The 17164-nt window shown below is 53.4% G+C and overlaps 1 protein-coding gene across 4 annotated transcripts in view; it reads left to right on the plus strand.

Moving 5' to 3' along the window:
* Positions 1-17164, plus strand: part of ganabb (glucosidase II alpha subunit b) — a 95775-nt gene that overhangs the window by 57797 nt on the left and 20814 nt on the right. For all 4 annotated transcript variants that reach the window (XM_059955376.1, XM_059955377.1, XM_059955379.1 and 1 more), the window contains 5 exons: positions 2796-2897; positions 5774-6017; positions 10697-10761; positions 11674-11750; positions 12492-12566. In XM_059955376.1, the coding sequence (XP_059811359.1) occupies positions 2796-2897; positions 5774-6017; positions 10697-10761; positions 11674-11750; positions 12492-12566 (563 nt within the window). The remainder of the gene's footprint in view (positions 1-2795; positions 2898-5773; positions 6018-10696; positions 10762-11673; positions 11751-12491; positions 12567-17164) is intronic.

Here is a 17164-nt window from a genome sequence, read left to right on the forward strand (position 1 = left end):
TCTGGCTGTCCTCTCGATCTGTGCCTCTTATACATCTCGATCAACAGACCTCTCGTCCTCCTTCAATGAGAAAAGCCCCAGCTCGCTCAACCTTTCTTGCTCTCTAATCCAGGCAGCATCCTGGTGAATCTCCTCTGCACCCTCTCTAATCCAGGCAGCATCCTGGTAAATCTCCTCTGCACCCTCTCTAATCCAGGCAATGTCCTGGTGAATCTCCTCTGCACCCTCTCTAATCCAGGCAGCATCCTGGTGAATCTCCTCTGCACCCTCTCTAACCCAGGCAGCACCCTGGTAAATCTCCTCTGCACCCTCTCTAATCCAGGCAGCACCCTGGTGAATCTCCTCTGCACCCTCTCTAATCCAGGCAGCATCCTGGTGAATCTCCTCTGCACCCTCTCTAATCCAGGCAGCATCCTGGTGAATCTCCTCTGCACCCTCTCTAATCCAGGCAGCATCCTGGTGAATCTCCTCTGCATCCTCTCTAATCCAGGCAGCATCCTGGTAAATCTCCTCTGCACCCTCTCCAATCCTGGCAGCATCCTGGTGAATCTCCTCTGCACCCTCTCTAATCCAGGCAGTATCCTGGTGAATCTCCTCTGCACCCTCTCTAATCCAGGTTGCGTCCTGGTGAATCTCCTCTGCACCCTCTCTAATCCAGGCAGCACCCTGGTGAATCTCCTCTGCACCCTCTCTAATCCAGGCAGCACCCTGGTGAATCTCCTCTGCACCCTCTCCAATCCAGGCAGCACCCTGGTGAATCTCCTCTGCGCCCCTCTAAAGCTTCCACATCCCTTCCTGTAATGAGGCGACTGGAACTGAACACGATACTCCAAGTGTGGTCTAACCACAGAGTTTTATAGAGCTGCAACATTACCTCGGGGCCCTTGGACTCAATCCCCTGACAAATGAAGGCCAACACACCATAGGCCTTAACCAACCCATCAACTTGTGCAGCAACTGTGGGTTCTATGGACGTGGACCCCTAGATCCCCTACACTGCTTAGGATCCTGCCATTAACTGTACTCTAACTTCAAATTTGACCTTCCAAAATGACACTTTTCTCGATTGACCTGTATCTGCCACTGCTCAGCCCAGCTCTGCATCCTGTCAATGACCCGTTGTAACTTCTGACAACTTCCTGCACTCCCCACAACGCCACCAATCTCCGCGTCAGCCGCGAGCTTCACAGCGTTTCCAAAGCAGATTTCTCTCTAACGTGCCGTCGTGCACGCTGAAAGAGAAGTCGACGGGGGAGTCTGCTGAGAGATCAGGATTGCCTTCTGTAATGCTGGAGGATCTCAGCCAGCCAGTTAGCATCGCTGGAAATGAATATACAGTTGACGTTTCGGGATTGGATATGAAGGGGAAGAGGCCCGAATGAAAGGGTTGAGGGAGGGGAAGGGGGCTAGCTGGAAAGTTATAGGTTAAAGCCAGGTGGGTGGGAAAGGGTAAAGAACTGGAGAAGAAGGAATCCGATTGGAGAGGAGAGTGGACTGTAGCAGAAAGGGAAAAGGGGGGCCCAGGGGGAAGTAATGGATAAGTGAGGAGAGGTAAAAGGTCAGGGTGGGAAAGTGGGGAGGGAATTTGTTGACCGGAAGGAGAAATCAATATTCATATCGTCAGGTTGGAAGCCCATCAGATGGGAGATAAGGTGTTGCTCCTCCACCCTGAGGGTGGCACGAGAGGACTGACACATTGGAATGGGAACGGGGATCGTGGCCATAGGGAAGTCCCGCTTTTGGTAGGTGGAGCAGAGATGACTCAAGTGTACAGGAGAAGATAATAATTGTTACTCTGGATTGGATGCGTCAAAAGAAACACAACAGGATAAAGAGAACAAATAACAAAAAACAACGAATATAAGTAAATAAGAAAGCTTTTATAGAGTGCATACGTTCCTGAAGTAACGCTAAGCACAGGAGTGTCTGTACGTAAGGTGACTCTGACAGGAAACGGTAAAGTAGTGGTGGTTGGGGGTGCGGAGAAGTGGGCTTGTGGGTGGAGGGGTTGATCAGCCTCACTGAAAGGAAAGGAACTGATTTTGAGTCTGGTTGTCCTGGTGTGGATGCTGCTGATGGGAGTGGGATGGGTGTAACTAAAAGACGATAAAACCTATCAGGGTTAGGCAATTCTGCCTATCGAGTCTGTCCCTCCATTACATCATGGCTGATTTATTTTCCTCTCTCAACCCTATCCTCTTGCCTTCTCTCCGTAACCTTTGATGCCATTACTGGTCGAGAACCTATAAAGCTCCCAATGACTTGGCCACCACCACCGTCTGTGGCAATGAATTCCAGACATTCACTGCCCTCTGGCGAAATTCCCCCTCGTGTCTCTTCTGAAGGGGCGTCCTTGTACTCTGAGGGTGTGCCCTCTTGTTGTAGACCCTCCCACTATAAGACACATCCTCTCAACGTCCACTCTCTTGCAATATTCAATCTGTTTCACTGAGACACTGCCCCCTCCCCCCCATTCTTCTAAACTCCAGCGAGTACAGACCCAGACCATCAAACACTTGACTTCCATTTCTAGGATCATGCTTGAGAGCCTCCTGTGGTCCGTCTCCGATGCCAGCACATCCTTTCTTGGATACGGGGCTCAAAACTGCTCACAGCTCCCAAGCGTGGACTGACCGAGGCCTCAGCATTACCTCCTCGTTTCTGTATTCCGTTGTCTGGAACTGCACGCGTCTCCAGAGGGTGTGAGTGGGTCTGGGCAGCGGGTATACTGCAGGGTTTGCTCTGCCCCGCCGCGGCTTCTGCCGCTGCTCTCATTTCTCCCTTTCCTCCTGCAGGCGCCGTGTGGACGGGCGACAACTCGGCCGAGTGGGACCACCTGAAGGTGTCGGTGCCCATGTGTCTGTCTCTGGCACTGGTGGGCATCTCCTTCTGCGGAGGTCAGTTCACAGGGGTTGGAACGGGGTGGGGGGTGCCGTGCGCTATCCCTGAGCTGTGAATAATTAGTATTTTATGCAGCATGGTTCTTGTTCTCCCACGGGGAGTGGGTGAGGTAGACAGTGAAACTAGATACGGGAATGTTGGATTGTAAGGGAAGTGGTGAAGGGACACAGGCCCTTCGGCCCATCGTATTTACTCTGCACAAATCCCCTGCTCGACCCATTTAAAAAAACTTCGCCCCACACTCCCGCCAACTCTCCCTGGATTCTACCCCTCACCCACACTCTTCGGGGAGAGTTCAGAGCGACCAGTTAACCCACTGGTCACACACACTGTCAGGATGTGGGAGGGAATGCGAGCACACGATCACAGGAGGAGCGTAGAAACTCCACGCACAGGTAAACCCGCTTGCGTGCACGTAGAAAGACCGATGCATGTACACACAGAGAAACATACCGTAAGACCATAATATATTGGCCCATTGAATCTACCCCGCCATTTCATCAGGATCCATTTTCCTCACAGCCCCCAATCTCCTGCCTTCTCCCCGTATCCCTTCATGCCCTGAGCAATCAACAATCTATCAGCCTTAGATATACATAAAGACTTGGCCAGTGGTAATGAATTCCACAAATTCACCACTCTCTGGCTAAAGAAGATCCTCCTCATCTCTGTTCCAGAAACCTAGAAAACCTACAATACAATACAGGCCCTTCAGCCCACAAAGCTGTGCTGAACATGTCCTTGCCTTAGAAATTACCTAGGGTTACCTGTAGCCCTCTGTTTTTCTAAAAGAAACATCTAAAGATCAGCACACTCAGAAGCCATTCTTGTCCCTGAGACATCCAAGTCTCTGTAATGGCTACATCATCACTGTTCCATGTATTGATCCACGCTCCAAGTTCATCCACCTTGTTTATGATTTTAAAGTAGGCACATCTCAAACCATTTGGCGGAGTGTTCTAAAAGGATGCCCTTCTATTCTGAGTCTGCGTCCTCTGGTCCTAGACTCCCCCACCATGGGAAATATCCTCTCCACATCCATTCTATCTGTGCCCTCTGGTCCTAGACTCCCCCACCATGGGAAACATCCTCTCCACATACACTCTATCTGTGTCCTCTGGTCCTAGACTCCCCCACCACATCCACTCTATTTGTGTCCTCTGGTCCTAGACTCCCCCACTATAGGAAACATCCTCTCCACATCCACTTTATCTGTGTCCTCTGGTCCTAGACTCCCCGACTATAGGAAACATCCTCTCCATATCCACTCTATCTGTGTCCTCTGGTCCTAGACTCCCCCACTATAGGAAACATCCTCTCCACATCCACTCTATCTGTGTCCTCTGGTCCTAGACTCCCCCACTATAGGAAACATCCTCTCCACATCCACTCTATCGAGACCTTTCAATATTCAAAATTCATTTCAATGAGGTCCGAATTTCAGTGAGTGCAGGCCCAGAGCCATCAAACGCTCCTTGTGTGACAAGTTTTCAATCCGGGAATCTTTTACGTGAACCTCCTTTGATCCCTCTCCAGGCATACATAGGCCCTCTTGCACATGTAGAGAGAGAGACATACACTTGCACATGCAAGGTCTTATACATGTACAGCCGGCCCTCCTTATCCGCGGGGGATTGGTTCCGGGAACCCCCGCAGATACCAAAAAACGCGATGCTCGGGTCCCTTATTTAGCCTGACCAGTGCGGTGGTCTTTAGGACCCAGCAGAACCCTGGACCTTATTTTACCTGGCTCAGTGCCGTGGACTTTAGGACCCAGCGGAACCCTGGACCTTATTTAACCTGTATCAGTGCAGTGGACTTTAGGACCCAGCAGAACCCTGGACCTTATTTAACCTGTCTCAATGCTGTGGACTTTACGACCTGGTGGCGCAGCTCTGAATCTGCAGTGTTTCTGTTCACAAAAATAACCACGATCACGACTGAAAATAAGGTGGAAGTAATAAAATAAAGCGATTGGAAAGAGGTGAAACGCCACTGGTCATTGGAAAAGTGTTAGGCTACAGTCGGTCAACGATCAGAACAATTTTAATGGAGCATGTGAAAGGCCCTGCCCCGATGAAAGCTACAATTATTACTAAGCAACACAGTGGTTTAATTATTGAAATACATACGTTTCTTCAGTGTTTTATATGCATAGAAAGGTAAAATGTATACCATATACTAAGACAAATGTTTGACAAATTGACGCTAAATAATACCGGATGTACCTTTTCCGACTTCAAATCCGACTTAAAGACGGACTCAGGAACAGAACTCGTTCATAACCTGGGGACTGCCTGTACTTCTAAATCATCTCTAGATTACTTATAATACCTAATACAATGTAAATGTATGTAAATAGTTATACTGTATTGTTTAGGGAATAATGACAAGAAAATATAGTCTGTACATGCTTAAATAACGAGGGCTGGAGAGAGAACTTGCGGGTTTTCCCAATCCACGGTTGGTTGAATCCGTGCATAAACGCTCCTGCACACAGACACATGTAGAGAGACGTATAACAGAGATGTGTGTATACACAGGACAAACACACGTGCGCACATTTGCACTCTTGCTCGCAAATAGAGAGACACACACGGACACGGACACACACGGACGTGCGCACAGACACAGATGGGTGCCTGCACAGCTCTAGTGGTAACGTTTGAACCCAGGAGCTATTGCACGCTGACACAGTGCTGAATGAAGGGATTGGCAGTGGCTAGAAATGGGAGAGGGTTTGTAGAGCTAGCACAGAAGGGAGGGATCAAATGGACTGTCACTTGTTTCGAGACGTGGGTGGGGGCATTGTTGACGTTTAAACAGAGCCCTGGGGTCGTCGTCTCTAAACTTCCCAACTTCGGCTCCGCAGCGGACGTTGGTGGCTTCTTCAGGCACCCCAGCGCTGATCTCCTGGTGCGCTGGTACCAGGCCGCCGCCTACCAGCCCTTCTTCCGGGCCCACGCCCACCTGGACACGCCCCGGCGCGAGCCCTGGCTCTTCGGCGATGACAACAAGCAGCTGATCCGCGCGGCCATCCGGGAGCGCTACACCTTGCTTCCCTACTGGTACACCGCTTTCTATCACACCTACAGGACCGGCGAGCCCGTCATGAGGTAGGAAGGCCGTTGTTTCCTCGGTCACGTACAGCCGCTTCTGTAACTGTGTAACGGGTGGCATTAACTCCGTATCAGGGGGTTTCAGTGGCGAGGAGGGCAACTGCAATGTTAGCATTCATTTCGAGAGGACCAGAACATGAAAGCAAGGATGTAATACTGAAGTTTTATAAAGCATTGGTCTGGCCACACTGGGAGTATTGCGAGCAGTTTTGGGCCCATCAACTAAGAAAGTATGTGCTGGCATTGCAGAGGGACCACGGGATGTCCACAGAAACTATTCTGGGAATGAAAGGGTTAATGTCCGAGGCGCATTTGGTGGCTCTGGGCTTGTATCCACTGGAGTTTGGAAGAATGAGGGGGGATCTCACTGAAACCTATCAAATATTGAAAGCTCAATAGTGTGGACATGGAAAGGATGTTCCCTATCGTGGGGGAGTCTAGGACAGGAGGGCATAGTCTTGGAATACAAGGATGTTTCTTTAAAGATGAGGAGGAATTTCTTTACCCAGAGGGTGGAGTTGCCACAGACTGTGGAGGGCAAGTCATTGGGTATATTTAGAGCGAAGGTTGATAGGTTCTTGGTTAGTCAGGGCAAGAAAAGTTACAGGGAGAAGGCACAAGGAAATGGCGAGAAGACTCGATGGGCCAAATGGCCTGACTCTGCGCCCGTGTTTTACCCTGTCCATCATTGACATTAACTCAGTGTAAACAGGCAGGTGATTATTCTACCACTGTCATATGTAAAATGGGGATGCCAGAGATGGTGGTAGAAGCAGGGAAATTTAAGAGATTCTTAGATAGGCACATGTATGATAGAAAAATGGAGAGGGAAGGGTTACATCAATCTTAGGGTAGGTTCAAAGGTCGGCACAACATCATGGGCCAAAACCCCGGCACTCTGCTAGTTCTGTCAAGGGGGTACAGGTTTCCATTTTCCAATATTGTATTTCATTTGCCACTTTCTTGCCCATTCTCCTAATCTGTCTAAGCCCTTCTGCATCCTACCTCAACATGACTTGCCCCTCCACCAACCTTCAAATCATCTGCAAACTTGGCAACAAAGCCATCTGTTCCATCATCTAAATCAGCATAAAAAGAAGTGGTCCTAACACCGGCTCCTGAGGAACATCACTAATCACTGGCAGCCAACCAGAAAAGGATCCTTTTATTCCCACTCGCTGCCTCCTGCCAACCAGCCAATGCTCTCCAACCACGTTAGTAACTTCCCTGTAATACCATGGGCTCTTAACTTGGCAAGCAGCATCACGTGGCACCTTGTCAAAGGCCTTCTGAAAGTCCAGATATACAACATCTACTGCATCCCCTTTATCTATTCTACTTGTAATCTCCTCAAAGAATTCCAACAGGTTCGTCAGACAAGATTAAGGAAACCATGCTGACTTTGTCCTATCTTGTCCTGTGTCACCAAGTACTCCATAACCTCATAACAATTGACTCCAACCACTGAGGTCAGGCTAACTGGTCTATAATTTCCTTTCTGCTGCCTTCTTCCTTTCTCAAAGAGTGGAGTGACATTTGCAATTTTTCAGTCCTCTGGCACCATGCCAGAGTCCAATGATTTTTGAAAGATCATCACTAATTCCTCCACAATCTTTAACGCTACCTCTTTCAGAACCCTAGGGTGTAGTTCACCTGGCCCAGGTGACTTAGGTCTTCAGATGCTTAGGGCTTTCAGCTTTTTGAGCACCTTCTCCCTACTGTTCATAGTAAACAGTAAGTTTACGTGTGTGAGAGAGAGAGAGTGAGGAACTGTGTGGGGGAAGTAGAGAGATTGTGTATGCGTACATGAGAATTCTGTGTGCGTGTGAGAGAGAGAGAGAGAGGCACTGTGTGCGCAGAGTTTGCACGTTCTCCCTGAGACCATGTGCTCCCTCTCCCTCCCTCCCCGGGAGTGGGCATCGGTGGTTTGTGTAGGTGAGGGGATAGAAGCTGGAGGGAGGGACTTGGTGGTGGGTTAAACAGAGTGAGATGAGTGTGGAGGTGTGCGTAGGGATTGGTAAGGGCCTTGATGGACTGAAGTGCCAGACTCTTCGAGGCTGTCCCACGTAAAATATACTTCAACAAACTCCCTTTGTTTCCCCAGCTCTGCTACGTGTCCGTGAGCCAACAGATCGGGTTGGGTAATGTTTTGGGGTGGTGGGCACTCAGAGCCCCCCTGTGTCCAGTGGATCGGGTGGGGTGATGTTTTGGGGTGGTGGGCACTCAGAGCCCCCCCTGTGTCCAGTGGATCGGGTGGGGTGATGTTTTGGGGTGGTGGGCACTCAGAGCCCCCCCTGTGTCCAGTGGATCGGGTGGGGTGATGTTTAGGAGTGAAATGGGAACTCAGAGCCCCCCCTGTGTCCAGTGGATCGGGTGGGGTGATGTTTAGGAGTGAAATGGGAACTCAGAGCCCCCCCTGTGTCCAGTGGATCGGGTGGGGTGATGTTTTGGGGTGGTGGGCACTCAGAGCCCCCCCTGTGTCCAGTGGATCGGGTGGGGTGATGTTTTGGGGTGGTGGGCACTCAGAGCCCCCCTGTGTCCAGTGGATCGGGTGGGGTGATGTTTTGGGGTGGTGGGCACTCAGAGCCCCCCTGTGTCCAGTGGATCGGGTGGGGTGATGTTTTGGGGTGGTGGGCACTCAGAGCCCCCCTGTGTCCAGTGGATCGGGTGGGGTGATGTTTTGGGGTGGTGGGCACTCAGAGCCCCCCTGTGTCCAGTGGATCGGGTGGGGTGATGTTTAGGAGTGAAATGGGCACTCAGAGCCCCCCCTGTGTCCAGTGGATCGGGTGGGGTGATGTTTAGGAGTGAAATGGGCACTCAGAGCCCCCCTGTGTCCAGTGGATCGGGTGGGGTGATGTTTAGGAGTGAAATGGGCACTCAGAGCCCCCCTGTGTCCAGTGGATCGGGTGGGGTGATGTTTAGGATTGAAATGGGCACTCAGAGCCCCCCCTGTGTCCAGTGGATCGGGTGGGGTGATGTTTAGGATTGAAATGGGCACTCAGAGCCCCCCTGTGTCCAGTGGATCGGGTGGGGTGATGTTTTGGGGTGGTGGGCACTCAGAGCCCCCCTGTGTCCAGTGGATCGGGTGGGGTGATGTTTTGGGGTGGTGGGCACTCAGAGCCCCCCTGTGTCCAGTGGATCGGGTGGGGTGATGTTTTGGGGTGGTGGGCACTCAGAGCCCCCCTGTGTCCAGTGGATCGGGTGGGGTGATGTTTAGGATTGAAATGGGCACTCAGAGCCCCCCCTGTGTCCAGTGGATCGGGTGGGGTGATGTTTTGGGGTGGTGGGCACTCAGAGCCCCCCTGTGTCCAGTGGATCGGGTGGGGTGATGCTTAGGAGTGAAATGGGCACTCAGAGCCCCCCTGTGTCCAGTGGATCGGGTGGGGTGATGTTTTGGGGTGGTGGGCACTCAGAGCCCCCCTGTGTCCAGTGGATCGGGTGGGGTGATGTTTTGGGGTGGTGGGCACTCAGAGCCCCCCTGTGTCCAGTGGATCGGGTGGGGTGATGTTTTGGGGTGAAATGGGCACTCAGAGCCCCCCTGTGTCCAGTGGATCGGGTGGGGTGATGTTTAGGAGTGAAATGGGCACTCAGAGCCCCCCTGTGTCCAGTGGATCGGGTGGGGTGATGTTTTGGGGTGAAATGGGCACTCAGAGCCCCCCTGTGTCCAGTGGATCGGGTGGGGTGATGTTTTGGGGTGAAATGGGCACTCAGAGCCCCCCTGTGTCCAGTGGATCGGGTGGGGTGATGTTTAGGAGTGAAATGGGCACTCAGAGCCCCCCTGTGTCCAGTGGATCGGGTGGGGTGATGTTTTGGGGTGAAATGGGCACTCAGAGCCCCCCCTGTGTCCAGTGGATCGGGTGGGGTGATGTTTTGGGGTGAAATGGGCACTCAGAGCCCCCCTGTGTCCAGTGGATCGGGTGGGGTGATGTTTTGGGGTGGTGGGCACTCAGAGCCCCCCTGTGTCCAGTGGATCGGGTGGGGTGATGTTTTGGGGTGGTGGGCACTCAGAGCCCCCCTGTGTCCAGTGGATCGGGTGGGGTGATGTTTTGGGGTGGTGGGCACTCAGAGCCCCCCTGTGTCCAGTGGATCGGGTGGGGTGATGTTTAGGAGTGACATGGGCACTCAGACCCCCCCTGTGTCCAGTGGATCGGGTGGGGTGATGTTTTGGGGTGGTGGGCACTCAGAGCCCCCCTGTGTCCAGTGGATCGGGTGGGGTGATGTTTTGGGGTGGTGGGCACTCAGAGCCCCCCTGTGTCCAGTGGATCGGGTGGGGTGATGCTTAGGAGTGAAATGGGCACTCAGAGCCCCCCTGTGTCCAGTGGATCGGGTGGGGTGATGTTTTGGGGTGGTGGGCACTCAGAGCCCCCCTGTGTCCAGTGGATCGGGTGGGGTGATGTTTTGGGGTGGTGGGCACTCAGAGCCCCCCTGTGTCCAGTGGATCGGGTGGGGTGATGTTTTGGGGTGGTGGGCACTCAGAGCGCCGTTGAACAGGAGGGGTGACGGCAGTGCTGTCCCCGTGCCAGGCAGGCTCTGTGCTGGTGATGTCTCAATGGTTTCCTGGAGCGCCCCTCCGCCACATACGATGTGGCCTCCGATACTGTATGTGACAGCCGGCTCCATCGAAGTCGGCCGGGAGAAGCCAGTGACTCAGCTCCCTGCTTTCTTTTTCTCCTCAGGCCCATGTGGGTGGAGTTCCCGAGAGACACTGAAACCTTTGGCCTCGACGAGCAGTACATGATTGGTAAGTGTCACCTCAAACCTCCCCTCCCCTTCTCACTATCCTCTCCGGCTTTCTCAAATGAAACCAGTCGCTTTGAACTCTCAGTTCTTTCAGACACTCCATACACTGAGGGAATGCTGTAATGCAGAGAAACACTGGAGGAGCTCAGCAGGTCAACACCCCCCATCATCTCATCTTGCTGCTGCCAGTGAGCAGGGGGTACAGAAAGCTGGAACAACCCTCATCATTATTATCTCGCAATACCGTGGCCACTTCGCACTTCCATCTGCCAGTTTACACTCCTCCCCTTCCTCCTTCCTTTCCAGTGAATCAGGAAGGGGGCAGAAGCCAGAACGAGGAGGCGGGTGGGGGAAAGGGGCGATGAAGTGAGAAACTGGGTGGGAGAGGAATCTAGGAGAGAAGAGCAGACCACGTTATGGGCAGAGGGACACGCCGAGAAACTAAGGAGATATCACCAGCGCAGACCCTGACCGGCATGAGGGGGGGGGGTCACCCCTCCTGTTCGGGGGGGCTCTGATAGGAGAGGAGAGTGGAGCATGAGAAAAGGAACCAGAGGGAGGTGATGGGCTGGTCATGAGGGCTAAGAGGGGAACAGAAGGGGGTGAGAGGGGGCCCACCAGAATGGGGGAAAAACAAAAATAAAAGAAGCAGGGAGGAGGGAGTTACCAAAAGTCAGAGAAATCGATGCTTGTGCCATCAGGTTGGAGGCTGCACAGCCGAACTCCAAGGTATTGCTCCTCCGACCTGAGTTTGGCCTGTTTGTTCAAAACCTGACGAGCCCTCAGCCCGAAACGTCGGCTGCTCATTCCCCTCTGTAGCCGCTGCCTGACCCGCTGAGTCCCTCCAGCGTCCTGTGTGCGCCGCTGGCGATCTGCAGGGTCCAGAGATGTCACCTTTGCCGTCTCGTTTCAGGTAACGCTCTCCTGGTTCGCCCGGTGGTGGAGCAGAATGCCCGTGGCGTGCTGGTTTACCTCCCAGGGAACGGCGAGGTAAGAGCTATACCCTCTGCCCTTCTCAGGTGGAAATGCGAGTAACTGGGTCGGACGGCAGCACAGTGGTCAGCAAAATGCTTGCAGAGCTGCCTACTTGGGCTCAGTTTGACGTTTGAATTTCTTTTCTTGTGATCGTGTGGGTTTCCTCCCACAATCCAGACTTCATTTTTTTAATTTAGAAGTGCAGCACGGGACAGGCCCAGCTCAGCACTCCACCTATTTAACTCAGGCCTAATCACAGTTTACAATGACCATTTGATCTACTAACCAGTGCGTCTTTGGACTGTCGGAGGAACCCCACACGCTCACGAAGAACGTGCAGACTCCGGCTTCGGAATCGAACTCCCGAGCTGTAATGGCGTTGCGCTGACTGATGCTACCGTGCGTGGCGCCCCAGAGATGTGGGTCCGTTGTTCAGACGAAGGCAGCTGGGCAGCACGGGCTCCCCACAACAGTGGCAAGAATTGAAGCACTGCTGCACAGGAAAAGACCCGTCTGTGGTGGCGCGGCAGGTCGTTGAACGCTTGACAGCCCCAGCAACGGGAAGATTGGGGTTCCCTATCCGTTTCCACTTCCCTCCTGGTCAGTGAGTTGCGGAGACAGTCTGCTGGTGCCAGTGACACTTTGCGGGCAGCCCCCAGCGCGATCCTCGGACCGCACTGGTCACTGACGCGCGCTCCGACATGCGGTGAAGCTCGCCCTTCTAAACTGCGCCCGCTCTGTGTGTTTCCCCGGCAGTTCTGGTACGACACGCACACCCACCAGAGGCACGCCAGCCCACAGAACCTGTACCTCACCGTCACGCTCAGCTCGGTAAGTTCCGCCAAGTTGGGCCTTTCTAGATTTGTGCCTGGGGGCGTGATGGTTGGGGTTGACTGGGGGAAGGGGGGGATCCCTCTGCCTATTTGCAGAGGTGGGGGGGGGGGGTGGCAACACATCTCGCACTCTTGGTTGAAGTATTAAAGTGGTGAACTGAGTTGTTCAGCGGGCAAACAAGCCCTTCGGCCCATCTGGTCCATGCTAGTCCTTTCTGGCCCATGTCCCCCTAAGCCTTAACTATGCATATACCTCCGACTACCTTTCTGCCTGCTGTTTATTGACCCGCCTCTTCCTCTGGCAGCTCGTTCCATATACGGACCACCTTCTGGGTGAAAAGGTTGCCCCTCAGGTTCGGATTAAATCTGTCTCCTCTTACCTGAAATTACTCAATTCCCCAACCCCATGCGTGTACATCCTTCCTGTGCCGCTTGTGATTTTATATAACTCTTAAAATCACTCCTCATTGTCCTACACACAACAAAAACAGCCCCAAGCTGTTCAGTCTCTCTCCATAAGTCCCAGCAATATCCTCGTAAATCTCCTTTCTTTTTAAATCAGAACTACAAAAGTTTATCCACACATAAGATGCACAAAAACTACAAGCATCAGGGATTTACAAGACAAATTAAGATAGTTTACTATTATTTATTAAGCGGGCTGGTGGTGTAGTGGCAAATGGTCCCGGGTGGGTTTGAATCCGGCCGGCTCCTTGCACACTTCCCATCTGTGCTGGGGTGAGGGACCAAAATTAGCTCGGGGCACAGAGGAACAGCTGGTCCCTATAAACCCCTGTTTCTGGAATCCCCCACTCTACCTGTGGCATCTTTGTTCCAAATGTGGTCTCACCAGCCTCTTGAACAGTACTAGATTTTTATATGATTTCAGAAGATGTGGCCTTCACACAGCCCTCCATTAAGACCATCTGGGGTTACCTGGAGAGACAGGAACAAGCGAGGTAGCCAATGTTTGTAAAAGAACTGTGGCAAGTTCTCCGAGATGCTTGGAACAACATTCCAGTCGATTTCCTTGTAAAACCACACGGCAGTGTACCTAAGAGAATTGGTGCAGCCTTAAAGGCAAAGGTGGTCACACCAGATATTTGATTTAGTTTCTTTTACTGTTTATTGCTCATAAAAAAATTTTTTTTTTTTTGATTTTTAGAAAGTTCATTATTTTGAAAGCGTCCTCGCTTTACAGAACTTGCACAGAACTGTCCAACTTTGACATAACATCCGGACTGTACCCAGTGCCCTGACAGATGAGGGCCAGCGCACCAGAGGCCGCCTTCACCTCTGTGTTTACTCGTGACGCCACTTTCTGGGAACCCTGTCCCTGCACTCCTGTGTCCCTCTGTTGTACAACAGTCCAACCGTTCCATAACTTGTCTTGCCAAAACTGGCACCTAACTGAATTAAACTCCTTTTACCACTCGGCCCACTAACCCAGCTGGTCAAATTCCTTCTGAAAATCCTGATCGCCACCTTCACTGTCAATGACAAAATCTCTCTTCAAATTACCCGCAGTCTTACTCATAGAAACACACGCAAAGTGCTGGAGGAACTCAGCAGGCCGGGCAGCATCTATGGAGGGGAATAAATAGTTGACATTTCGGGCCGAGACCCTTCATCGGGACTCACCAGGTTTTGAATGAACAAGCCAAACTCAGGCCGGTTTGGGTGACGCTGACATCGATTTCTTTGACTTCCGTACCCTTCCCCACATCTGATTTTGTTATTTACACATTCTGGTGGCCCTCACTCGTAACCTTATGATGACTGCCCATCACACCTCTCTAGTGTCTCCACTCCTCGTCTTTCTTCCATGATTCCTCCTTCAGCCTCTTTCTCACTCTCCTTCCAGCCCCTCACTTCATCCCCTCTCTCCTTCCAGCAATTCACTTCATCCCCCTTCTCTCCTTCCAGCCCCTCACTTCATCCCCCACTCTCCTTCCAGCCCCTCACTTCATCCCCCACTCTCCTTCCAGCCCCTCACTTCATCCCCCCTCTCACCTTCCAGCCCCTCACCTCATCCCCCCTCCCCTTCCACCCTCACTTCATCCCCCCTCTCTCCTTCCAGCCCCTCTCTCCTTCTAGCCCCTCACTTCATCCCCACTCTCCTTCCAGCCCCTCACCTCATCCCCCCAATCTCCCTCCAGCCCCACAATTCATCCCGCACTCTCCTTCCAGCCCCTCACTTCATCCCCCCTCCTTCCAGCCCCTCACTTCATCCCCCTCACCTTCCACCCTCACTTCATCCCCTCTCCTTCCAGCCCCTCACCTCATCCCCCTCTCCCCTTCCACCCTCACTTCATCCCCACTCTCCTTCCAGCCCCTTACCTCATCCCCCCAATCTCCCTCCAGCCCCACAATTCATCCCCCCACTCTCCTTCCAGCCCCTCACCACCCCCCTTCCAACCCCTCAATTCATCCCCACTCTCCTTCCAGCCCCTCACTTCATCCCCCTCTCACCTTCCAGCCCCTCACCTCATCCCTCCTCTCACCTTCCAGCCCCTCAATTCATCCCCCCCACTCCTTCCACCCTCATTATCCACCCTCTCTCCCTGGAGTGACAGTGAATGGGGATGAAGGGGGTGGTGAGGGACTGTGGAGGGGAGTGTGTCAGTGTGGGGGTGAGGTGTGGAGTGACAGTGAATGGGGGTGAAGTGGGTGGTGAGGGACTGTGGGGAGGAATGTGTCAGTGTGGGGATGAGGTGTGGAGTGTCAGTGAATGGGGGATGGAGGGGGTGGTGAGGGACTGTGGAGAGGAGCGTGTCAGTGTAGGGATGAGGTGTGGAGTGACAGTGAATGGGGGTGAAGGGGTGGTGAGGGACTGTGGAGAGGAGTGTGTCAGTGTGGGGATGAGGTGTGGAGTGACAGTGAAGGGGGTGGTGAGGGACTGTGGAGAGGAGCATGTCAGTGTAGGGATGAGGTGTGGAGTGACAGTGAATGGGGGGTGGAGGGGTTGTGAGCGACTTTGGAGAGGAGCGTGTCAGTGTGGGGATGAGGTGTGGAATGACAGTGAATGGGGGGTGAAGGGGGTGGTGAGGGACTGTGGAGAGGAGTGTGTCTGTGTGGATGAGGTGTGGAGTGACAGTGATTGGGGGTAAAGGGGTGGTGAGTGACTGTGGAGAGGAGTGTGTCAGTGTGGGGGTGAGGTGTGGAGTGACAGTGAATGGGGGGTGGAGGGGGTGGTGAGGGACTGTGGGGAGGAGTGTGTCAGTGTGGGGTTGAGGTGTGGAGTGACAGTGGATGGGGGATGGAGGGGGTGGTGAGGGACTGTGGAGAGGAGTGTGTCAGTGTGGGGATGAGGTGTGGAGTGACAGTGAATGGGGGGTGGAGGGGTTGTGAGGGACTTTGGAGAGGAGTGTGTCAGTGTGGGGAAGAGGTGTGGAATGACAGTGAATGGGGGGTGAAGGGGGTGGTGAGGGACTGTGGAGAGGAGTGTGTCAGTGTGGGGTTGAGGTGTGGAGTGACAGTGGATGGGGGATGGAGGGGGTGGTGAGGGACTGTGGAGAGGAGTGTGTCAGTATGGGGATGAAGGGGTGGTGAGGGACTGTGGAGAGGAGTGTGTCTGTGTGGATGAGGTGTGGAGTGACAGTGATTGGGGGTAAAGGGGTGGTGAGTGACTGTGGAGAGGAGTGTGTCAGTGTGGGGGTGAGGTGTGGAGTGACAGTGAATGCGGGATGGAGGGGGTGGTGAGGGACTGTGGGGAGGAGTGTGTCAGTGTGGGGTTGAGGTGTGGAGTGACAGTGGATGGGGGATGGAGGGGGTGGTGAGGGACTGTGGAGAGGAGTGTGTCAGTGTGGGGATGAGGTGTGGAGTGACAGTGAATGGGGGGTGGAGGGGTTGTGAGGGACTTTGGAGAGGAGTGTGTCAGTGTGGGGAAGAGGTGTGGAATGACAGTGAATGGGGGGTGAAGGGGGTGGTGAGGGACTGTGGAGAGGAGTGTGTCAGTGTGGGGGTGAGGTGTGGAGTGACAGGGGATGGGGGATGAAGGGGGTGGTGAGGGACTGTAGAGAGGAGTGTGTCAGTGTGGGGATGAGGTGTGGAGTGACAGTGAATGGGGGGTGAAGGGGGTGGTGAGGGACTGTGGAGAGGAGTGTGTCAGTGTGGGGTTGAGGTGTGGAGTGACAGTGAATGGGGGATGAAGGGGGTGGTGAGGGACTGTGGAGAGGAGTGTGTCTGTGTGGATGAGGTGTGGAGTGACAGTGATTGGGGGTAAAGGGGTGGTGAGTGACTGTGGAGAGGAGTGTGTCAGTGTGGGGGTGAGGTGTGGAGTGACAGTGAATGCGGGATGGAGGGGGTGGTGAGGGACTGTGGGGAGGAGTGTGTCAGTGTGGGGTTGAGGTGTGGAGTGACAGTGGATGGGGGATGGAGGGGGTGGTGAGGGACTGTGGAGAGGAGTGTGTCAGTGTGGGGATGAGGTGTGGAGTGACAGTGAATGGGGGGTGGAGGGGTTGTGAGGGACTTTGGAGAGGAGTGTGTCAGTGTGGGGAAGAGGTGTGGAATGACAGTGAATGGGGGGTGAAGGGGGTGGTGAGGGACTGTGGAGAGGAGTGTGTCAGTGTGGGGGTGAGGTGTGGAGTGACAGGG

The sequence above is a fragment of the Hypanus sabinus genome, chromosome 31 (genome assembly GCF_030144855.1).
Source record: "Hypanus sabinus isolate sHypSab1 chromosome 31, sHypSab1.hap1, whole genome shotgun sequence".
Taxonomy (NCBI): Eukaryota; Metazoa; Chordata; class Chondrichthyes; order Myliobatiformes; family Dasyatidae; genus Hypanus; species Hypanus sabinus.